This window comes from Mixophyes fleayi, chromosome 4 (assembly GCF_038048845.1).
Source record: "Mixophyes fleayi isolate aMixFle1 chromosome 4, aMixFle1.hap1, whole genome shotgun sequence".
Classification (NCBI taxonomy): Eukaryota; Metazoa; Chordata; class Amphibia; order Anura; family Limnodynastidae; genus Mixophyes; species Mixophyes fleayi.
The window spans coordinates 19,661,536-19,687,148 of NC_134405.1; the positions used below are offsets into that span (position 1 = coordinate 19,661,536).

General features: G+C 43.8%; 1 protein-coding gene across 1 annotated transcript; it reads left to right on the top strand.

Annotated features, from left to right (window-relative positions):
* The first annotated feature begins 972 nt into the window (after window positions 1-972).
* On the top strand, window positions 973-24,101 carry LOC142151089 (very-long-chain 3-oxoacyl-CoA reductase-B-like). Its single transcript, XM_075206399.1, has 11 exons — window positions 973-1,241; window positions 5,089-5,135; window positions 5,206-5,281; window positions 7,576-7,686; window positions 8,148-8,215; window positions 12,609-12,653; window positions 13,648-13,682; window positions 15,163-15,244; window positions 17,775-17,840; window positions 21,055-21,204; window positions 21,370-24,101. The coding sequence occupies exons 1-11, from the start codon at window positions 1,082-1,084 to the stop codon at window positions 21,484-21,486; spliced, it is 957 nt and encodes a 318-aa protein (XP_075062500.1). The 5' UTR covers window positions 973-1,081; the 3' UTR covers window positions 21,487-24,101.
* The last annotated feature ends 1,512 nt before the right edge of the window (window positions 24,102-25,613 follow it).

Genomic DNA, 25,613 nt, shown 5'->3' on the forward strand with positions numbered 1-25,613 from the left:
TTCCCCAATGTCACTGAGTGCAGCTTCAGGATGCATTAACAATGCAAACTACCTTTCAAATGGTCCCTTACTAAGACCCCGTTCACACTGTCTCAAAAACCCGGGATATTGCCGGGGCAGCAATGTGAGCGAAGTATAAGTTACTACTCTTAGAGATTAGCAAAGTCCCGGCTATTGTGGTACTAGATGTACCAGCATGCACTGTTAGCCAGTGACTTGTTGAACCACAAGCCCCAGCATGCCCGTGGTACCCAGTGTAGAACTTGGGGAATGCAAAAGCTAAAATAAAAGAATATAAATAAAGGCATATACAGTACAAAGGGTTAAATGACCATTCACTTAGACACAAACAAGTTAAAGACACATAAAATAAATTAATGCAGAGTCATACACTGATTAGGGTTAATAACCTCTCCTGTGACTGGGGGGTGGGGGGAGCTCCTGAATGAACAGGGGTAATGTGAGACGCTCCATCACAGGTCACTCTCCTCCAACAAATGAACACAATGTCTGTGCGGCCTGGTAATGTTTCTAAAGTAAGTTCTGCTGTCACTGTTTATGGAACCGTGATTACAAAGTGCTGATGCTTCCTGTTAATGGCACAGTAGTATAGATGCACATACAGAATACAACGATCCCATTCAACCTGATGAGTGTGTTTGAGACATGCAGTTACCTTTCCACCCTGTCATTTAGTCCTATGATTGTTACACATCTCCGCCTCGCTGGATGTGATAGGGTGACTGCTGTACATTACTATATATGTGCATTAGAGGCAGCAGTTATTGTGCAAGCTGCTTGCTGTGTCATTGTCAGCCAGGTGAGGGATGGTGACACAGGGGAATAGTACCTGTTGTGTGCAGTGGGAGGATCTGGGACTGTAATGGGAGGATCTGGGAGTGCAGTGGGAAGTTCTGGGACTCTTGTGGGAGGATCTGGGAGCACAATGGGGAGGATCTGGGAGTGGATCTTGGGGAAATATTTCTGTGTCCGTTGTTTTGTTTTATAAATATTGGGAAGTCTCCGTCCCTGCAGCCAGTCAGTGAGATCAGCACTTGTGGAGAGGTGGAGGCTCTATAGGATGTCGGACTGTCTCCTGTCTCACGGTTTCCATGTCTTGGGGTCACTGGCTCTGTCCTACCTGGTTCTGAAACAGGCATGGAAGCTGCTGCAAGGATTCAGGATTCATATTCTCTCCAGATGGTGGAGGACTGACCTTAAGAAGTACGGAGGCTGGGCAGGTAAGTGTCTCTGGTGTAGTCCCAGCTTCCTAACACACATAATGCTCTATATTCCACGTACACTACTATCCCTACATTTACACACATAGACCAGCACAGACACTACTGCACCATGCCATATATACACACAGCCAAGTACAGACATTACTACACCATGCCATATATACACACACAGACATTACTACACCATGCCATATATATACACACACAGCCAAGTACAGACACTACTACACCATGCCATATATACATACACAGACATTACTACACCATGCCATATATACACACACAGCCCAGTAAAGACACTACTACACCATGCCATATATACACACACAGCCCAGTACAGACACTACTACACCATGCCATATATACACACACACGCAGCCCAGGAATTGTATACCATAGCGCCCGACATTTGGGTCGGTGATAACGGGATAGGGGGCATGGTCAGCGCTTTTAAATAACTGTGAATCGTGTAATTTTTCTGCCCCACCGTCACCATGGCAATAATATGCATTTGCAACATCGCATCATGGGAGAAAGCGAAAATGACGCCATTCGTGGTGCTCCACCCCCTCCGCCGCTGTGCTTGCCGTCCCCTCTGGGATATCTCAGAGGGGACAAAAAAAATGTTGGCAAGTATGGTGTTGGCACTAGATGTATCTTTGATTATTACTCTTGATACCAGGTATGGCTCTGGATATAATTTAACCAATTCATATGGCTCTACATAAAAATACTAAAGTGAAAATAAAATTAAATACATAATATTTAAATAAATTCATCCCTTAAACCCATCCCAATTGTATTGGCTGTGCACTATGGCCTTGGCAGCAGGTATGGTCCTGGACTTTATAAACAGGTACATCAAACACATAGTTTGGTATTCGGTCATTGATGAAACTTGTGATTTGATTTGAAATCCTTGAATTGATAGACAACATAATTTGATGCTGGAAAAGGGGGATTTATATGTGTGCATCATACCACTTATCACATTCCTAAAATACTCGTGTTTTGCTGTAAATACTAGAGATGCTCAGGCTTGGTTCCCCGAGAACCGAACACACCGGAACTCAGCAGATCCGAGTACCGAGCCGAGCCGGCTTGGTACTTTTGCGCGCCCTCGGAATTGAAAACGCGGCAAAACGTCATTGTTACATCGTCGGATCTCGCGAGTTTTGAATTCTGTAAGTACCGCACTCCACGGCGATCCAGCACCATTTCACAGAGGGACACAGAAGGGGTAGCACAGTTCTTGGCAGTCTGTACAGCAGTTGGGCAGCATCATATGTAGAATAGAAAGAGGAGGGGTAGCAGTGTTCTTCTACAGTAACATTCAGGAGCGCTCCATTGCTCCATTGCTATTTGTCATTGCTGAAATACAAATACTAGGGCTTCCAGGCTTGGTGTAAATCTGCAGTCACATTGTACTGTGTTATATAGGTGGTACACAAAGAGGAGAGCTCCATTGCTAATTGTCATTGCTGAAATACAAATACTAGGGCTTCCAGGCTTGGTGTAAATCTAGTGTCACATTATACTGTGGTATATAGGTGACCCACAAAGAGGAGAGCTCCATTGCTAATTGTCATTGCTGGAATACAAATACTAGGGCTGGCAGGCTTGGTCTTCTGAATTTGCAGTCAAAGTGTAAGGTGTTATCAAAACGGGTTCACAGCAGTACACAGAAGAGCAGGAGCACCAAGCAGCTTCTGGAACCAGTCATGATGATAATAATCCCTCTACGTCATCTGGTAAAGCTTATGTTAAAGTGCATAGTGTTTGTAAGTCAGGGAAACCAAAATGTAAAAAAACACCTTTCACCTTGGTCAAGAAAAAAAGACCTGTAATCCAGGCAAAGTTATCTGCAGAAAAAAAAAATTGCCAACATGTCATTCTACACACGCAGTGGCAGGGAAAGAATGAGGCCTTCTCTATGAATGCTAGTTCTGCAACTGTCACTGAGGCCTCTTCTTGTAAGGTCAGTCATGACCAAGCGAGACCTTGTCATTCGGACTCCAACAGTGGTGTCCACATACTTTTACGTGTGAAAGCCGATCTGGAAGAAAACAGTAAGGCCATATGGGAAAATGTATATTCAGATTCAGAAATGACACAAATTCCTGAAGAGAGTCCATCCACGAGTGTTATGTGTAATCCTGACCTGTCTGATAGTGTACCCGTGAAGAAGGCCCCTTTCAGCATTTCTACAGATGTGTGCATGAACATCCCAAGTGTAGTCGGTGATGCACCAATTGAGGATGCCACTTTGGAAATGCAACAGGATGAGGGGGTATATGTGTAGCTGACAAGGGCGCTAATGAGGATGTTGATGAGGATGACGTTGTTTGTGTAAGTCCTGCACCAGTGGAAGCAGCTCTTGCCAGTGCTAAGAAGACCATTGTCATGCCTGGACATAAGACCAAAAAATCCACCTCTTATGTGTGGAATTATTTTTACCCAATCCTGACAACAGTTGTCTAGCCATTTGTAGCATTTGTAAAGCCACACAGACAACACCTTCCTCATCAATATCCTCAGTAGTGATCGGAGTTAGTCCTGCATCCAAGTTGCTAGGGCTAGATGATTTCTCTCCTATCCAGGATTACTCTGAAAAATGTAATTACATCTAACACCACTTTTCTTTTCTGCAACTGCTGTGTGGCAATGTTTCCTAGATGTGCTGTGAACTGCCGTGTGTTTGTGCTCACTGCAGTCTTTGGCCGAAAGTGTATGAAAATAATATTGTGACCTGTGAGGTGGTCAAAATTGACTTGCAAATGACTTGAAATTAGTGTCATTGAGTTAATTATAATGTAGGAACAAATAAAGAGCAAAATTATGTGGTCTTAGCCTATTTGAGCAATTTTTCTAAAAAAATACAGATCCAAAGTTAAAACCAAAACACACGAGGACGGTTTAGCCAAAACCAAAACATGAAGTTAACCCAGATCCAAAGCCAAAACCAAAACCAGAACACGGGGGTCAGTGAACATCTCTAGAAAATACACCTTCAAAAATGTCTGAAATTTGATACGGGCGATAGAGAGGGCTTTATCGCCCCAATCAAGTTCCTCGGCAATGTCGGGAAGTTCCTCGGCAATGTCGGGAACTGGCACTGAGCTTGTCAACAACAATTTCTCTTGGCATAATAAAGCTACCACAGATCTGGCTATTCGTGCATAGTGCACACAGTCCGGAGACCCCTCTACCAAATATTTATTTATTGTAGTGCTCCTTTGTTTGCTGGGAAAACAATAAAAGTGTAATTGTCATGACGTCATCTAGACGTCCAACCCACTACCACTTAAGAAGCCCCTATTTGATTAAATGCAGCCCTTTATCCCTTTTCAATAACCTCACTCCTCAGAGAGAAGGAGGATGCAATAGTCAAGAAGGGAAATTATAGGGGTGTGGCTGAAGAGCTTGGTGAGTTCTTGGGTGAGTAGATGGTGTATTTTGGAGGCATTTTGCAGGTGGAAATGACGTGACTTTGGTATTGTCTGACGGTGGGCAGTAAAGGAGAATGACTATTTTTGGGTGATACCGAAACAGCAAACTTTTAAGTAGGTAAAATGATGGTATAATTAACTGGTAAAGAGATATTAGTCAGAGGTTTGGAAGGGGGAAGGTTTAATCAAGAAGGACAAGTCTAAAAGTTGTCAAACTCATTAAGATAAACTGAAAGGACTTGGTGTAGTATAAGAAAAATCTGTGCTGAAATGCGTTCGTTTTTATATTATTCACAAATAAACATTTGGAGAGTCTTCTATATATGTAGCTAAAATTCAGTCACCACTTTTGGCTTTTATGTTTTAAACTCTATTTTTTTCCATTCATCTTATAGTGGTTACAGGAGCGACGGATGGAATAGGAAAGGCCTACGCAGAAGAGGTCAGTGTACATCGGTGTGCCTATCATCCATTTGATTATCGTATCTTTAACACTCCTTTCTTGTTCATAGTTGGCCCGGAGGGGATTCGATATTGTTCTCATCAGTCGGACTCTAAGGAAGCTTCAAAGAGTTGCGGAAGGGATAGGTAAGAGATTCCGGTGTTTGTCAGTCTTTAAGCAGAGACCAGACAAGGACGTAGGAAAGGGATCTAGGAGTCATTATTTCAGGTGACGTAAAGGCAGGTAAGCAATGTAACAAAGCAATGAGGAAGGTAAGTCAAATGCTTGGTTGCATAGGGAGAGGAATCAGTAGCAGAAAGAAAGACGTAATAATACCACTGTATAGGTCATTGGTACGGCCTCATCTAGAATACTGTGTCCAGTTCAGGAGGCCATATCTCCAGAAGGATATAAATACATTGCAGACTGTACGAAGAAGGACTGAAATGGTGCATGGCCTACAGAACAAAACTTACCCAGAAAGACAAAAATAACTTAATATGTATAGTTTGGAGCAGAGAAGGGAAAAGGGGACATGATAGAAACTTTCAAATATATCAAGGGTTTTAACGAGGTGCAGGAGGGAAACATTCTACAAAGGAAGAGAAGCATTAGAACACGAGGACATGTACTGACACTGGGGGGAAGTAAGTTCAGAGGAAATTTGAGGAAAAAACTGCTTCACAGAAAGGGAAGTGGATAAGTGGAATAACCTCCCATCAGAGGTGGTAGAGACTAATACAGTAGAGCAGTTTAAACATGTTTGGGATAGACATAAGAATATCCTTATAAAGAATAAAGGATCAAATAAGGTTTAAGGTTACCATAGGGTAACAATGGGCAGACTAGATGGGCCAAGTGGTTCTTATCTGCCGTCAAATTCTATGTTTCTAAGATGGAGATTTAAGGTAAGAGGGCATACATAAACTAAGAAATGAAAGCTTGAAGGTGTCACCAACTGTAATTACCCGTTGTGAGGGAACGGTGTCTACCAAGGCTGAACAGCCTACCGAGTTCCCCTGTATGTGGGTAAATACTTACACACAGGCAGATATCCAACTTTACCAAAGGTAGCTTTTATTACTGGAACAACAACAACAGGCACAAAATCCAACATATGTACAGGAGTAATAATTACAGGTATGCACAATGGACACGAGGGTAGTAGATACAATACAATACCGTTCCTATTATGGCCACCTTGGGAAATCCAACTATAGACATAGGCTTTGCTACCAGCTCCTTCTACACCTCTTAGCACTATTTCTGGGAGTGTGAAGCCCCAGTGACTGCCAGCAGGGCACCGGTCCGGCTTCACTGTCACCTCGCTTTCGGTGAGCACATAGATTCACAAGACCTGGGGTAACTTATCCAAAGGAAGAGGAACAAGGGTCCTCGCAGTCCTTCTCCCGATCTCCGTCCTCCGTCAGCTGGCAGGAACCATTTACCTCCTACACCAGCCTGATCATTCTCATGTCCTGTGAACACTCAATTGCTCTTTCTTATACCCACAGAATAGCCTCGGGCTGTAGGGGTGTGGTTGGCTGTCTGCTGTGTTTCAGGATATTCAGGCATAGGAATACAATACACATTTCCTAAAAATCAGACATAGAAAGCCCCCATGTCTGGCTTGTGAATACACTACTAAACATTATCTAGTTTGCCTACAGATGAAGCTAAAAACACAATCTTACAGTTTCTCACTTTTAGCCGGTAACGTGTGGTTAAATATCAGTGCAGAATATTTACAATCTATTATGTAATGGGGACTAGTCACTCCATTTGTGCTTTAAACAGAACACTTGCCTGACTAGATTCTGGAACAGAGGGGGGGGACGGGGACACTACCCCTAGCTAGGTCTCCTGTGGTTTAGGCAAACAGATATAGCTTCCGTTAAACAATAGTCTCGTCTACTTGATAATATAATTATTGATGTATTGTTTCTGCAGATCTAGAACACACATAGACTTACTCTTTTGGTATAAGTAACAATAGGAAGCCTTAGAACTAGCATGAATACCTCACCTAGAGTGCAATAGATAATGTAACATAGTCTCACATATTACCAATCTTAAGGCTGATATACAAACACAGTATGGGGGTGAGCACAGACATACTATGGGAATGAAAACACACATACTGAATACACAGTCTTAATGTGTGCTAGGGCAGACAGTTTAGGGGGACATGGGGATGTAAAGTACATGTTCAACGGTACTGTTACACCGGTCTTTGGGAAATCCGGCCCAGTTTAATGTGACGTTCCTATTTAGATTGCGTGAATCCCAGAGAGCGTGTTGCATGGACGTGTAAAGAAAACATTTATGTCATTATCGTTGATACCAATAGACTTCATCCTCTCAAGAGAGACTGTTCCCCAGATTGAGCTAGAATGGATATTTCTTAGACCGCTAACACAGCTGTATGTTGCCTCCACAGAGCTCCAGACAGGGCGGAAAACCAAGATAATCCAGGCGGATTTCACGGGAGGACCTGAAATATATCCCAAAATTGAGGAGGGCTTGAAGGACCTGGATGTTGGAGTCCTTGGTAGTTATCAGGCCATGATTTGGTGTTTTTATTTCATGTTGGGGGTAAAGCATACACTCAATAGTCTGTCATGGAAGCAGCATCATACGGAAGTCTTTCTACTGATTAGAAGAGGCCTATGTGCATATTGTTCCTAGATTTTCCTACAGTCTATAGTGCTTCACATACTGAACAGAAGATCCTACCCTGAAACAGGCTGAATGTAGAGTTCCAAATACATAATGGACATGACATACTGGCTGCACAATATTATAAATAAAATATAAAATATTACCTTTATTACATGTATCAAAAGCAACACTATTTATAAAAATGAGAGGAGACGTGGCATTAGTATCAAGCTAAACATTGCACAAATCAGATCTTTGCTGTAGGAGGTCACCAATGGCTCTCGCTCTACATCTTCTTCTTTCTTCTCTCTCAGTCCAAACACCAAGTTAATTGCGTGATTTCTGTTGCAGTGAATAATGTTGGAATGGCCTATAATGATGCGGCCTGTAAGTTTCTCAATGTACCCGATGTGAACCAGGTAAGTGTGACTTGCTTGTGGCATTTAGAAGGGATCGGGTACTGTTTTCAGGGTGGTAGGTGGAACTTAGCAGCTTTGTTATTTTTCTCATTTATCCAAATCTGGGGGACACTGCTACCATGGGTTGTATGAGTTGGCACTTAAACGTTAACTAACTTAACTTGCTGCTGACTCCTCCCCTCTGCAACTCCTACAGACCTCAGTGTAGTTTATGTGCCCAAGGAGTTGGGCTGATACCGTACTGCTCTGCAGACTCTGTGACAGTCGCTTACATAAGTGTGACTGTCAATGTTCATTTCAAAGCAGGTCCTACATTTGAAGGAAGTGTTTGGTTACCGTTATGAGGCTGCTCAAAATGCTGCCTTCATTTCGTCCTCTGTGTCTGCAGCTGCGATTGTGGCTAGGAGGACCCTCTGGCTTTGTTCCTGAGATGCGGATGTGTAATCTAAGAAGTCCCTAGAGGCGTTTTCTTACTCTGGTTCTTTTCGGACCAGAATTGGATAACATGATATGCCAGGGACCGGGTGGCAAGAGCATTTTTCTTCCGGTCAATGTGCCCAGACCGTGAACACCAAGGTTTGGATCCTTATGCCAGCCCTTTCAGGGGAATTTGGCATCCAGAGGCCAGTCTGCTACTAGAGGCAGATCCCTTACTAGTCTTGGTCACTCCCACAAGGGCAGAGGTTCCCATTCCAAGAGATGTTCGGCAACCAAACCTCACGGTTGTGGGGGTAGGGGGTCGTCTACAGTTGTTCAAAGAGCAGTGGGCATCATCCCGAGACAGTTCGGTCTTGAGTATTATGTCAAGAGGCTACATCATAGATCTGGTAGGACCTGCTCCTCATCAGTTCTTTGTCACCTCTTCGCTACGAGACCTGCTAAGAAGAGAGGTGATGCTTCTCTCTGTCGCTTCTTTTATTTCCGCAGGAGTTATATGCAAAGTCCCGGAGACACAGAAAGATCAGGAGTTCTACTCAAATCTTTTCTCAATTCCCAAACCAGACAGTTCCTTTTGGCCAATCTTAAATTTCAAGGGTCTCGACCAACATCTTCAGGTGGACAAAGTCTGTATGGAATCGGTACGTTCAGTGATCAACGGGTTGAAACCTCGGGAGTTTCTGGCACCCGTAGCTATCCGGAACACACATATCTCCATGTCCCCATTTAAGAGGGACACCAGTCTCGCCTTTGTTTTATTGAGGGAAGCTCAGGGTGCTGCCCTTCATTCTTTCCACTGCTCCAGGAGTATTCATGAAGATAATGGCATTGATGGCTACACGCCAGCAATGTCTGGGAGTGAACATTGTCTCTTACTTAGATGATCTGCTTATCAATCTCACCATCCAGATTCTAGAGCAACATGGATGGATAATATATGATCCAAAGTCCCTATTGACTCCCTGCCAAAGGATGATTTTTTTGGTCTCCCGATGGACACCAGACTTCAGAGGGTCCTCCTTCTGGAGCTAAAGGCTCGCTCTCTGCAGACTTTGGTAAGAAGAGTTCTCACTCTTTCCCAACCTTTCATGCTCTTAGGTATGAAGCTCCTGGGGCTCATGGGATCGACCTTAGAAATGCTCCCTTATGGATAGTTTTGTTCTCGCACCTTCCAGTGAGACATTTTTAAGGCAATGGTCATGGTCTCCGGTCAATCTCAACACCCAATGGATCCATATCTCCACAGAGACTCGTATTTCCCTTCATTGGTGGCTGAATCAGAGCCATTTAAAGATGGGTCGGTCCTTTGTTCTGTGGCTATGGACCCTGGTAATAATGGATGACAGTCTACAGGTCTGGGGGCGGTGGTGTTACATCTTCGCCTACAAGGACTTTGGTCCAGCAGAGAGGCATTCCTTCCTATCAATGTCCTAGAACTGAAGGCCATGTATAGATTGGATGATTGAAAAAAGAGGATTTTTGTACTTACGGTAAATCTCTTTCTCTGAATCCATCTGGGGACACTGCGTCCCTTTTGCTCTTCTGCTGTATCTTCTTTGCTTTCCCTTCCTTGGGGCTTTAGAATTACACTAAGGCCTGTGGGGTTGCAGAGGGGAGGAGTCAGCAGCAAGCTAAGTTAGTTAACTGTTTAAGTGCCAAATCTATGCACCCTCCTACAACCCATGGTAGCAGTGCCCTCCAGATGGATTCAGAGAAAGAGATTTAATGTAAGTACAAAAATCCTCTTTTAATTGATCCTGGAAATAAAATGAGTGCAGGAAGGGTCTGTCCAGGTCCCGTCAACTGTTTCTCTTGCCAAACTGATAATGTAAATGAGATATGTTTCAGCTTTTAGGTTGATAATTTTTCTGACTTGTGGGAATTAGGTCTCTCACTCTTTCATTCCACACTAACCATCCAAGGATACATACAGTGGATTCCATATTTGGGCAGCTGCGTCGGGTTTATTACTCTATATTTTTATATCCTAATTGAATTTTAAAAAATACAGTGCACATTCACAAAACCAATACTAATATAAAAACAATAAATACCAACTACATGTCTAAATTATCACCGATGACGTTGGGAAATAGCAGATAACATCCCTGATCGTTTAAAGCAGGGTTATCCAACCCGCGGCCAGCGGGCCACATGCGGCCCAGCACGCCTGTAAATGTGGCCCAGAAGGAGTTTTGGTTGTGGCAAGGGGGCAGCACTGTTAGTGGAAAAAAAAAATCCTGCAAAAAAATCCTGCAAAATAAAGAAAAGAAACTACTTACCTTGCGCTCACGCGGTCACGTCAGCTGGGACTCCGGCTCCCTCCCTTGTCTCCTCCTCCGTGAGGTGCTCGCAGTGAATGTCGGGCGTGATGTCATCACGCCCAACATCCATTGCGGAGCGCAGCACAGAGGAGACACCCGCGCGAGAAGAACAATCAGCAGCACAGAATTAGAGAAAAGAAGAGAAGAGGACAGGAGAACAAGCCGATTAAAAGGTAAGTTAAGGGGGATTTGTTTTATTATTTCAAGGGACCCTGACCAGTGAATAAAAGTCACCTGGTCCTGGAGCATCATGGACCTTATCTCCCTGCTACATACTTCTACTTGTAATACTAATGGGGCATTATATATTATTCTCTTTGGCCCATTATAAGTTGTTATCCCTTAACTAACATAGTGGTGTAATTAGCAAAACAGGTGACAATTTGGGGTCACAGTGATGTATATGTCAGGTACCGCAGGCCTGGTCAGGGCACCCTGATATACAATGCCTGGCTTAAATGCACTTTATTGATATTGCATCGAAACAATACAAAAAGTGATTATAGTATAATAACTAGAGAGGATTTTTTGAACAGGGCGATTGAAAGGTAAGTATAGGGGGCTTTGAAAAAAAAGTGATATATATATATATATATATATATATATATATATATATATATGTTAACTATGTTTTCTATGTTTTTTTGGATGATCAGCTATCGTTATTGTTAGTGTATCTTATGTGCGGCCCAAACCAACACGTCGTCTTCCAGTGTGGCCCAGGGAAGCTAAAAGGTTGGACACCCCTGGTTTAAAGCTTTTAATCCCTCCAAGGAGACAAAGATCTTCTGTGATCAAACGCACTGGGCGGGGGCTTAATGCATGTTTCTGTATATCTTTCAATGCAGTGCAGATACTCGGGTGAGAGTGTATATGTTTGGATATTATTATCTGTTATGCATCTTTATGTACGAAAAAGACACATTGTTAATAAAGTCTTTTATGCACTATGGAGCACGCTCTATTCTTCTTTTCATTAAGGGGTAAATGTATAAAATGTTCTCACCATTTTAATACAGTTTGGTTCCTTATTTTCTTTCTCTTCCACATAATCCCTTTATCTCCTCCCAGAGCTCTCCTGTCAATCTTATTGAGTATCAAATATAATTGTTAATCTTCTCATAATACCATAGCTTGGGGCAAAGGCTATTAGCAAGGTACATGGGAGATAATTGAGGCTCGAATATGTGTCATCAATGGGGGCATGGGCTAATGACAAGGACATAATTTGGGCCAGGATATGTGATATCACTGGGGGCATGGGCTAATGGCAAGGTACATGGGGGATAATTGGGGCCAGGATATGTGATATCACTGGGGGCATGGGTTAATAGCAAGGTATATCGGACATAATTGGAGCCCGTATATGTGACCTAATTGGGGGCATGGGCTAATGGCAAGGTACACGGGAGGTAATTGGGTCCCGAATATATTTCATACGGGACAGTGCTGAGTCCTAATTTTCATGGTTAAGGATTTATTGCAGCCAGAAAGCTTGATGTGTCCTCTCTGGAAATGTTTGTGGTTGGGGAGGAACAGAGACATGCCCTAGTTTGTCCTGATTTTACATATGGGAGTGTTGGGAGGTATGGAATGACCTGGTTTAATTCATCTATTTTCTATTTCATCAGAAATTAACGGACATCATTAACTGCAACATCATGTCAGCAGTTCAGGTAAGTGATCTACCTACAGGGTGACACAGACAGAAGGGAGCTATGAGTCTGTCCCTCCCCCCTGCAGGGTGACACAGTGACACAGACAGAAGGTAGCTATAAGTCTGTCCCTCCCCCTCCAGGGTAACACAGTGACAGACAGACAGAAGGGAGCTATGAGTCTGTCCCTCCCCCTGCAGGGTGACACAGTGATACAGACAGAAGGGAGCTATGAGTCTCTCCCTCCCCCTGCAGGGTAACACAGTGACACAGACAGAAAGGAGCTATGAGTCTGTCCCTCCCCCTCCAGGGTAACACAGTGACAGACAGACAGAAGGGAGCTATGAGTCTGTCCCTCCCCCTGCAGGGTGACACAGTGATACAGACAGAAGGGAGCTATGAGTCTCTCCCTCCCCCTGCAGGGTGACACAGTGACACAGACAGAAGGTAGCTATAAGTCTGTCCCTCCCCCTCCAGGGTAACACAGTGACAGACAGACAGAAGGGAGCTATGAGTCTGTCCCTCCCCCTGCAGGGTGACACAGTGATACAGACAGAAGGGAGCTATGAGTCTCTCCCTCCCCCTGCATGGTAACACAGTGACACAGACAGAAAGGAGCTATGAGTCTGTCCCTCCCCCTCCAGGGTAACACAGTGCCAGACAGACAGAAGGGAGCTATGAGTCTGTCCCTCCCCCTGCAGGGTGACACAGTGATACAGACAGAAGGGAGCTATGAGTCTCTCCCTCCCCCTGCAGGGTAACACAGTGACACAGACAGAAGGGAGCTATGAGTCTCTCCCTCCCCCTGCAGGGTGACACAGTGACACAGACAGAAGGGAGCTATGAGTCTGTCCCTCCCCCTGCAGGGTGACACAGTGATACAGACAGAAGGGAGCTATGAGTCTCTCCCTCCCCCTGCAGGGTGACACAGACAGAAGGGAGCTATGAGTCTGCCCCTATCCCTGCAGGGTGACATAGTGAAATAATGCACCTATTTTTATTTTTTTATTTCCAGATGACCCGCATTATACTTCCAAAAATGGTAGCAAGGTATGTGTCTAATTTATGCAAAATATGAGATTTTTCAAAACACTACAATAACCCCTCAAATATTACAATTAAAGAAAAACTACCGCAAAAATGTAAAAACGTATAACAGACATATTATCTCCACTTGAGATTTTAAATAGTGACAAATTAAAGACATTTACTATTTAACTGTAATAAAGTATTATTAGAGTTTCATTTCCGTTGTAGTTGTCCCTTATGGGACCAAACATGAAAGCTGAAACACCCACACCTCCTATGGACATACATTGGTCCTCATTTACAGAACGCTTATTTTCAAATATAATGTCAGTAGAAAAAGATTTTCTAACTATCCTGCTACATCCAGCTCTTTGTGTGATACATACAGTATACATACAGTATACCAGACCTCAGACTCCTGCTGAAACATTAACATGTGATAAACATCTACTCTTCAGTAGGAAACTTTTAATTAGTCTGAACAACGTAACGTTCTATTTTGGTTACAATTCACAGCAAGTGTGTCCTGAAGGGGGCAGAGAAGGGCAACTAAATTAATAAGGTGTAGTTATTTGGAAAGACTGTCTGATTTAAGGATCTCCCACAGAAGACACATCACCACCACTTGTGGCTGGACGAGAAGAGATTTTATCTCCAGCTATGAAAAGGGTTCTTTACTGTAAGAGCTTTGAAACAGTGGAACACACTCTCACAAGAACTGGTATTGGTACATTTAAGAAAGGATTTGACATTCTTCAACAAAACAGAATATACAGTCATCAGTACCACAATATTGTTTGTGAATCGGATTGCCAGTATGTGGTCAGGAAATATTTTTGCCCATTTAAGGCAAATTTGACTATGCTGTATATGGTTTTTTTTTTTACTTTCTCTGGATGGGCTGGGGTATTTCAGGATGAGAGGATGAATTTGATTTGATCTGTATATTTTTTTTTTTTACCTAAACTACTATCATCATCATCACCATTTATTTATATAGCGCTACTAATTCTGCAGCACTGTACAGAGAACTCACTCACATCAGTCCCTGCCCCATTGGGCTTACAGTCTAAATTCCCTAACATACACACACACACACAGACAGAGACAGACACAGACAGACTAGGGTCAATTTGTTAGCAGCCAATTAACCTACTAGTATGTTTTTGGAGTGTGGGAGGAAACGGGAGCACCCTGTGGGTAGGCCATGGTTGGGAATAGAACTCATGACCCCAGTGCTGTAAGGCAGAAGTGCTCACCACTACGCCACCATGCTGCCCATAATTATAACACCAAAACAACAAACCTATAGCAATAAGGCAACGATGGTAAATAAGACCTGAGAGGAATTTGGCAAAGATGTGATGAAACGGAAAAAACTCTCTTGGATCTGAGTAAATCTTTAATGCATAAAAACACACAGTGTAGCCTGGGACTATATTTATTAGATGTTCATATACTTCGGCTCAATAACTGATATTTGTTATCCTTTGTTTTCTAGGAAGAAAGGTCTGATCATAAATATCTCGTCTGAATCTGGCACTCGCCCGATGCCCTTAGTAACCGTATACAGTGCCTCCAAGGTATCTATAATCTCATTATCCGGTTACAAGATTACCCGTTATAGCTAGATGAAGTCATCAGTATGTTTGTAAGAAGAGAGACAAATGTTTGTGCGTTTTGTAGCTATTTAGACAAGAAGACATCTCGGAGGAGATTTTTGCAATAGAGAACTTATAATATTTTGAATTGAAGGCAAAACAGAGCTTGGACAATAATAATTAATAATACAATCTGGCAACATTAACACTTGCACAAGAATCTTACAGATAATTGCTGAAAGCTTGTAAATGTAACTTTTAGAGAAAGTATCCTAACCACATTACACAAACTTTGGCCAATTGTGAAGGTAGACATATTATTTAGTATAAGTAGAATAAGTTATGAACTTCTCATTGTCAGTTCCATCAACCAACTCGTAAGATGATTTTATGATGAAATGCGTGCAATACTCTGCTGTGCTGTGTCTCAATAAATAAAGCTTCAGGGAAGATATCAACTGCATAGTGTTGATGTCATTCTTTTCATGCACCCAACCTCCTTCTAATGTTCATCTTATTACTGTATTTCTGTTATAAACAAACACACAGACACCATATTAAATTTGGCAAAAGGTCACAGTTTTATTTAGATATAAAATTAATATATGAAAAGGTGGCAGCGAGAGCAGAGCAGTCAGCAGAACTATTTACAAAATCAAAAACTGGAAGGTCAGACCATTTCACCACTGGTCCCAGGAAATAATCCTTTACGATTGGTCGGTGCTAAATTCTGGCAACAGAGCGACTACTCTCCATCTGGACTCGACAATGATGTGCTCTCACAAAACAGGTCAAGGGGTCCTCCACACAAAAGGACCAAAAGTTAGGTTGCTTCGAAGGGGGAAGTGACCCCTGGCCAATCAGCGGAAGCACCATATGCTTCTAGTGAATAACTGCAATGCCCTCCTGCCTACTGTGCCTCCTCTGTGAGAAGGAATAAAAGGTTACTGCAAACAAGAAATAATAGTCATGACAATAGCCGGGTGGGAGAGAGGTATTCGGTGCAGGATCAAGAGACCCAGCATCCACTGGGGTGAGAAAATATAGGGAAGCTTGGGACCCTCTCAGTGGATATTATTGGCTGGGTATGCAGGTGACTTCACCCCGAATGGGTAAGTGCATGACAGGCACACACACATGATTTTAAGTGTGTTTGGCTTATGGCCTCTCTTGTCAAAGTGTGAATAGACTTGCAATTTCCAACATATTTCTTTTTTTATTATTTTTATGTTACATGCGACTAGATTTGAGTTACTCTGGATCTAATGTTGTTAGTGTTTGAAAAGACCTGATTAGGACTTCCACTGCACTTCTAAATGAGTGATGATGTTACCAGGTCTCCTATCAGCTGAATTGAAAGTGTTGGGGCTCCATTTCTGCCTATGTTGGCTCAGTGTTCTGCGTTGACCGCCTGAATCCTCCTACGTAGTTCAGAGCGTAAGGTTTGAAGGTTTTAAAAGTTGCTGGGGACAGAGACCTTCTTTGGGGAATGGGGAAAGTTTAATGGTGCTATTCACATTGGGAGACCTTAGACTGGGTATTTCGGAATGTCTGTTGGTTAAACGGAATGCGGTAGTTTCACTAACTGTTTAAAGTTTAACTTGATCTTATATTCGGTAGTGGATAGGAAGTGGTAAACAGGACTCCGGGTGACCTCACTATGTGATGGTATGGATTGCTCTATAGAACATGCCAAGCAGGACTGCAGGGAGGTGCTGACGGAGAGCCTGTTTAGGTGCCAGTAGGTCGCCCACCACCCATCTGAGTCCACCGCTTACATCAAGGTCGCCGCTCTGCTCTTTTGCCAAGTTTTCTGAACCAGTGTTATTTTGAGAGCAGAGTGGGGGGGCTGATAGGCTAGAGTGGCATTGCCGAACCACTTGCAAAAAAAATTCTATGGGCCACTATTCTGCCACTGGTACTAGGTCATGGAGTATCATCATCATCATCATCATCATCATTTATTTATATAGCGCCACTAATTCCGCAGCACTTACATGTAATTCCACTAGTATGCACTTACATGTGCTTACTTAAATTAAATGTACATTATTATTATCATCATCGTTTACTTGTATAGTGTTACATAATAAACCACTTTTGTGTACCCATAAAAAGCATTTTGAAACTATATTTTATTTGAACCAGTTATTTTAAAAAGTTGTGAATCAATGCACAGAATTTAGAACTATTGGCCCAATATCTATTTATTTTATTTTTTAAATAACTATGTGATGTCCTTTTACTTGAAATAAGCATGGTACGTTGTGGTGAAACTGGCATATTTGTATTAATGGAACAGCTGTTATTATTGAGAGCAAAATATTAAAATCAAAATGTTCTTTTCTGAAACCCACCTCTTCATTTTTCCAGATATATCCGTTCGCTTTCCCATTGGTAGACAGTAGAGTGGTTCTGTGGCTCTCTGACTCACAGGACATGCTGGAACTTGTAGTTCCCCCTGCTTCCCTAACTCTGCTTGTGATAACAGCCTGCTTTCTATCTCCTCTAGGTATTTGTGGATTACTTTTCCAGCGGTCTTAATGCTGAATATAAATCTGAGGGGATTACAGTACAGGTAACGGTCCAGAATATACCATGTGTACGATTTGATTACCGTTCATCTGAATTTAAGCTGAGCTATGACCATGTCTGATTGGTCTCTACATGTCACATAACTTTTCACAGATGTTTGACATCGCAGCAAATCGTCAGATATGACCAGCGATTTTAAAGATCAGAGTAAAAAATGCAGTTTAAAACATCTGACAACTTGTTGACTAAAATCGCGGGTTATCACCCACGATTTGCCTTGATACATTTACCCCCGAGTCTCAGCCTGGTTTTAATTTCCAAATTCGCCATACACTGGCAATTCAGCGCAGAACGCAGATGTCTGGATCACATGGGAGCCTGTTAGGTCAGCCGGCCACTGATATGTATAAACACAACAATACATATATATAAACATAATGCATAGTATAGCTTACCTGCCTTCACATAGCGAAGACATGAGAAAAATTCCATTTATAAATAACCCCTGTACCCCAAATTTGCTTAATCGTTGGTCTAGAACTCAAACGGTTATTGCCGTTTCATCCAATCAGCTTGCAGTATTCGTTCATAGTTTTCCCGGCTGTTCATACCTGGAGAACTGACCATTAATTGGCTAGCACGGGGGTGATTACATTGGGAACTAAGGGTGTAGGGGGCTTTGCAACCAACCGGTATGCCTGCTAGGGGTTATTTTATTTATCATAATAGTGGTGTTTTCTAGAGACTTTAGGTTTCACATATTTTGTATGAAAATTGCACAAGCTAGTCCTCTCATGTCACGGGTAGTCCTCTCATGTCACGGGTAGTCCTCTCACGTCACGGCTAGTCCTCTCACATCACGGCTAGTCCTCTCACATCACGGCTAGTACTCTCATGTCACGGCTAGTCCTCTCATGTCACGGCTAGTCCTCTCATGTCATGGCTAGTCCTCTCACACCACGACTTGTCCTCTCATGCCATGGCTAGTCCTCTCATGTCACGGCTAGTCCTCTCATGTCACGGCTAGTCCTCTCACACCACGACTTGTCCTCTCATGCCACGGCTAGTCCTCTCATGTCACGGCTAGTCCTCTCACATCACGACTTGTCCTCTCACACCACGACTTGTCCTCTCACATCACGGCTAGTCCTCTCATGTCACGACTTGTCCTCTCATGTCACGGCTAGTCCTCTCATGTCACGGCTAGTCCTCTCACACCACGACTTGTCCTCTCACACCACGACTTGTCCTCTCACACCACGACTTGTCCTCTCACATCACGGCTAGTCCTCTCATGTCACGACTTGTCCTCTCATGTCACGGCTAGTCCTCTCATGTCACGGCTAGTCCTCTCACACCACGACTTGTCCTCTCACACCACGACTTGTCCTCTCACACCACGACTTGTCCTCTCACATCACGGCTAGTCCTCTCATGTCACGACTTGTCCTCTCACACCACGACTTGTCCTCTCACATCACGGCTAGTCCTCTCACACCACGACTTGTCCTCTCATGCCACGGCTAGTTCTCTCATGTCACGGCTAGTCCTCTCACACCACAGCTAGTACTCTAAGGCCACGTCTAGTCCTCTCATCCTCTCACACCACGACTATGTTCTCTCATGCCACGGCTAGTCCTCTCACACCACGACTTGTCCTCTCACACCACGACTTGTCCTCTCACACCACGACTTGTCCTCTCACACCACGGCTAGTCCTCTCATGTCACGGCTAGTCCTCTCATGTCACGGCTAGTCCTCTCACTCCACGACTTGTCCTCTCACACCACGACTTGTCCTCTCACATCACGGCTAGTCCTCTCATGTCACGACTTGTCCTCTCATGTCACGGCTAGTCCTCTCATGTCACGGCTAGTCCTCTCACACCACAACTTGTCCTCTCACACCACGACTTGTCCTCTCATGCCACGGCTAGTCCTCTCATGTCACGGCTAGTCCTCTCACACCATGACTTGTCCTCTCACACCACGACTTGTCCTCTCATGTCACGGCTAGTCCTCTCATGTCACGGCTAGTCCTCTTATGTCACAGCTAGTCCTCTCATGTCAAGGCTAGTCCTCTCACACCACGACTTGTCCTCTCACACCACGACTTGTCCTCTCACGCCACGACTTGTCCTCTCATGCCACGGCTAGTCCTCTCACACCACGACTTGTCCTCTCACACCACGACTTGTCCTCTCATGTCACGGCTAGTCCTCTCACACCACGACTTGTCCTCTCACACCACGACTTGTCCTCTCACACCACAGCTAGTACTCTAAGGCTACGTCTAGTCCTCTCACACCGCGGCTAGTCCTCTCATGTCACGGCTAGTCCTCTCACACGACAGCTAGTACTCTAAGGCCACATCTAGTCCTCTCACACCACGACTATGTCCTCTCATGCCACGGCTAGTGCTCTCACACCACGACTTGTCCTCTCACACCACGACTTGTCCTCTCACATCACGGCTAGTCCTCTCATGTCACGACTTGTCCTCTCATGTCACGGCTAGTCCTCTCACACCACGACTTGTCCTCTCACACCACGACTTGTCCTCTCATGCCACGGCTAGTCCTCTCACATCACAGCTAATTCTCTCCCATCACAGCTAGTACTCTAAGGCCACGGCTAATCCTCTCCCATCACAGCTAGTACTCTAAGGCCACGTCTAGTCCTCTCACACCGCGGCTAGTCCTCTCACATCACGGCTAGTCCTCTCCCATCACAGCTAGTACTCTAAGGCCACGGCTAGTCCTCTCACATTGCGGCTAGTCCTCTCACATCACGGCTAGTCCTCTCACACCGCGGCTAGTGCTCTCACATCACGGCTAGTCCTCTCCCATCACAGCTAGTACTCTAAGGCCACGGCTAGTCCTCTCACGCCACGGCTAGTCCTCTCACACCACGACTTGTCCCCTCACGCCACGGCTAGTCCTCTCACATCACGGCTAGTCCTCTCACACCGCGGCTAGTGCTCTCACGTCACGGCTAGTCCTCTCATGTCATAGCTAGTCCTCTCATGTCATGGCTAGTCCTAGTTACTTTAAATACTACATATGGTCAATGCATGAAATGGAACTTTAACAGTGCAATTTGTGATTTACTGGAGAGCTACTGCAGATATTAGAGTTTTCAGAGCAACATCTATAAACCCCAGACCACCTTTGTGGGGACATATATCAAACACCTTCAGAGGTTTCTTGGGCACATGGTGAACAGATTAATAATACGTTTTTTTCTGTATCTCTATAGTCAGTGATGCCTCTGATGGTTTCCACCCCCATGATGTATAATATTGAGGATAATATTGTTGTGAAAAATGCAGCGGATTTTGCCAGGGAAGCTCTGAACACTGTGGGATACACCAGTCGGACAAGCGGCTGCCTCTCCCACTCTATCCAGGTAGGGATTAGTGTGCCCCATGTGTGTGTAATGTGTAGCTGTAATACAACTCCTGAGCTCGCTCTGCAAAGAGAAAATGGGGAAAGTCTCTTTCTCGTTCTTTTTTTCAACTTTAACGCAAACCATTTGTGTTCTACATATTCTGCTCATCTCTCCTTTCTGCAGAGTTACGTCCTCGAAAACTTTCTCCCGAATTCCGTCTCCTCATTTGGTCTCCTGGTACGCTTTGGTATGAAAATCCAAAAGATGACGGGAAAAACTGCGAAACCAAAAGAGCAGTAGTACAGAGAGGAATGAGGAGGAAGCAAGTCATCCCGCTTGTCATTGTACTGGTGACTGACGCTTACTGATTCCTGATCAGATGCAATATTTGCAAGCAAGACATTTATTTTTGAAAAAAGATTTCTTCCCTTTTCTGCAGTGTAACACCCCTAAAACCCAGAACCTGATTAATCCTCTGTTACAAAGCACCCCCTTTACTCGTGGTAATAATTTACATATTATTAGCTTTCTTCTAAAGATGTGCAAACCATTGGTCTTCACATCGCCCTGACAAATATCATTTACCAATGACAGAATGGGCTTACTCTGCCGCTCTATTGCTTATCAGTGTATTTGGGATTTTGCCGCAATTTTTAACTTGCCATCACCACTCCCTGACCTCTCCTACTGGTGCTGAGTAGCCAATCCCGCCACTCCTCGCCTGCAAGTGTCTGTAGCCCCTCTGTGCCAGTTTCTCTGGTATAGATATAGATCCAGTGGTCGAAGTGGAAATTTAGAAGTGGCGGTATGGAAAATGTAAGTGAATGTAATGTGACAATTTTACAATGAAGGTAGGAATACCACTGTATACCAGTTCACTTAGACGTGTGTGTGTGTGTGTGTGTGTGTGTGTGTGTGTGTGTGTGTGTGTGTGTGTGTGTGTGTGTGTGTGTGTGTGTGAGATGCCACTTTTTTCCGCTTTAGTCTTTTTTAAAAAAAAATTATGTAGAATAATTTATTTATAATTTAGAACATGAATTATTTCCACATGCTTGCCCCTATAATTATCCCTTCCAATTTCCTTTTTTAACCCTGTTAATAAAGAGTATTCCTTAAAAAGTGTCTAAATATTGTTCTGGTTGTGGGTCCCGACACTCTCTGAAGACAGAAGTAAAGCAGCCACGGCTGAACACCATCTGACAAGAGCACCACACTATATTCTGCAGACTATTACATGACTGGGGTATGCTGGACATGGGGTAGAGTACTACCTAAGGTGGACTGCCCTATAGCGTCATTGTCTAGAGCAGTGTTTCTCAACCCCAGTCATCAGGACTCACTAACAGTGCAGGACTGTCAAGTGATCAGTGAAATAATTATACCACCTGCTACACCGTGTCAGTCAGTAATGAATACACCTGTGAGATAGGGAAAACATGTACTGCTAGGGGGTCCTGAGGACTGGAGTTGAGAAACACTGGTCTAAAGCTACCTCTGTTCTTATACCGAATGCCGAAGCCCTTAAGGAAGTTCAAGTCCATTCTTAAATCTAATTATGTAGCAGTTGATGCCTCACTAAAACCCATTTTAGCCTGGGTTTGGGTTAACAAGGTCACAGAAATGTGGCCCGAGTAACTCTTAGATGGCTTGAGGTCAGGGAGTCAACCTTAGTGGCACACATCCAGGAGGCATCTGAATATCTGGGGGATGAAGCTCTGAACACTGATCAAATCGGAACCAGAAATCCAGCTTTGATGGTCTCGGCTCGCTGAGTCCTCTGCTCAATATTTGGAAGCAAAAATAGAGTCAAAAAAGATTTGCTTATAATGGTGATGTCTTATTCAGGCCGGGGTTGGATAAAATTATTAGCCTAGCAATGGGTGTCAAATGTTTCCCTCTACTGGTAAATCAGCCAAAAGTTTGGGTGTCTGCATTTCAGTCCTTTCCAGTTGCGGTAAAGGCAGGGGTTAGTCATCAAGTTGGCAGTTCTCAGCTCTTTGTGCAGGACAGCAGAGAGGTAAACAGGCTTGGTCTACTAAGAAGCCATCAGGTAATGCCATTAGACAAACAGGCACCATGACGGACATCCTGCCCATCTAGCAGAGGCTGTGATTTGAGCCTGTCTGCTGCTTTATAGGGATCATCGAATTTCATTCCATTTCACATTCCTGGGTGAGGGACATTCCATATGGAGGATATATCACCAATTTTCTACCTCCTACCTTCCCTCTACCTCTTTCCCTGTTAACTAGATGCCAGGGCATGTGGCTAGCCATTCACACATTACTCACAGCGGGTATGATTATCCCAGTGATAGCAGAACACGGAGGAACGGGTTTCTACTAAACCCTGGCTTTGGTTCAGGAACCAAATGGATCCATTTGGACTATTTGATCCTGAAGACACTCGGCACTCATGTTGGAATTACTGAAATTAGTAAGTTGTCTATTGACTCACAGACGGATGTTGCTGGAGGCTGAGAGACAACGACCACAATAAGGGCTATCCCCTTGCAACCCCTTGGAACTGGACAATTGTGATAATAGACGCCAGCCTCTAACGCTGGTGGGCTGCTGTCCTTCACTGTTGGTCCTATGATCTGTGTTCCCCAGTGATTGCAAAGCTTCCAATTATTGTTGTGGAATTGAGAGCTAAACACTGCAATTCAGGATCACCTTCGGTTGCAGGGAAATTCCATACAGATTCAGTTAGACAATGCCACCAAAGTAGGGAACATCAACCATCAGGGAGGCACAAATATCCCCATTTAATATAAAATGACCAGGATCCACAATTGTTCCTTGTCGACACTTTGATGGTTATCATCGTCATCATCAACATTTATTTATATAGCACCAGCAAAGTCCATAGTGTTAACAAACATTAATAAAACAATACTGGGTAATACAGACAGACAGAGACTACAAGAGAACTGAGAGATATTTGACAGGACTGATAGCAAGTGTCCTAGATAACCCAGTGTTAAGATTGTGTCGGTGAACACTGCTGGCAGACTTATATGTGCGCTGAGGAACTATTTTAAAAGTAGATACTGCTGAGATAAATAAATGCGCTATGGCCAATAGGAAAATTTTGCACAGTTAGGTTACAGTGATAATGTGGAAAGTCTGCAAGCAAGTTGTTTCTGAAACAGTGAATAGGGGGCTGAAGGTTTATTGGAGAATGTCAGCACAAAACCCCGAATTATCACACCCCCCTAAAGGAGGGATGAATTGCAGCTAGCGGCTACACTGTGAAACAGGGACAGGGGGACAGGGGGGCAGTCCCATAGAGGGCTATTTTGGGCTAGGTCACTGGGCCACCTGCATTTTTTCTCTTTAAAATAGGCTGCTGAGTCAAGTCTTGCTCCCCTGGGCTGAAATGTGCCAGCCCTCCCCTGCCCCTGACCTTATGGTCATGTTATTCTGCTCCTCAATCAAAACCCTCTCTAAACATAGTGATATATTGGTACAACATGTTTTTGCTGCCACCCACATGCACGTAGCCAGAGATTGGAAATCCTCCCGCCCGCCCGAATTCCAGGCTGTCGTTTCTCGGATTTGGTATATAGCATCTATGGAGTATCTAATAAGCCTCCTTCGAGACCCAGTAACTAAATTCCACAAGGTTTGGGATCCTTGGTATGACTTCCACCAGACCCCACTTCTGGCACCCAGTAAATTCCCTATGTCACACCTTTATACTCGATGCCGAATGGGGGTAGTGCAGGTCTCACCACTCTTCTGCCTGATTCTTACCTCTTCATCTCTCTCTTTTCTTTCTTTTTACCCCCTATTGCATGGACCCAGCTTCCGCATTCTCTTTCTTTTTTTCCTCTAAGACCCTTCCTCCCCCTCCCTCCTTCTTTTTCTTTTTCTCCCCTTCTTTTCTCTTCCCATATAATGGAAAACACCAGCCACTTTCTGAGGAATCCCTTAGGGAACATAGGTTCAATAACAGCATCTACTAGTTGGAATGTGCAAGTTACAAATTTTACAAATTTTGATTATTAATATTTTTTTTGCTTCTGCCTGTATTCTTATAGTTGTATACTTGATCAGTTGATACTCTGTTACTGTATGTGTGTAAACCCCAAGTGCAATGTATAATTAATCCGTATTTATTTTTTGTACCCTAAGCATCTACTCTCAAAGGCTTCAAGCGTGCCCTTAAGACTCATTTCTTTATTCAAGTCTATCAGTCCTCCTCCTAACTCTCTCCCCAAGTTAGTACCACCCTATTTGTGTCTCCCCCTTTCCTTTAGGATGTAAGCTCTCAGGAGCAGGGTCCTCTTTCCTTGTGTGCTGCTTCTACTATTCCATCACCCTCTGTACCCCTTGGCCTGCTTCCCTAGCCCTATTTTCTTAAGCTTCGGCCTACTTCTCGCTGATTTCTACCATCACTTTCACTTATTGTCCCAGTAATAA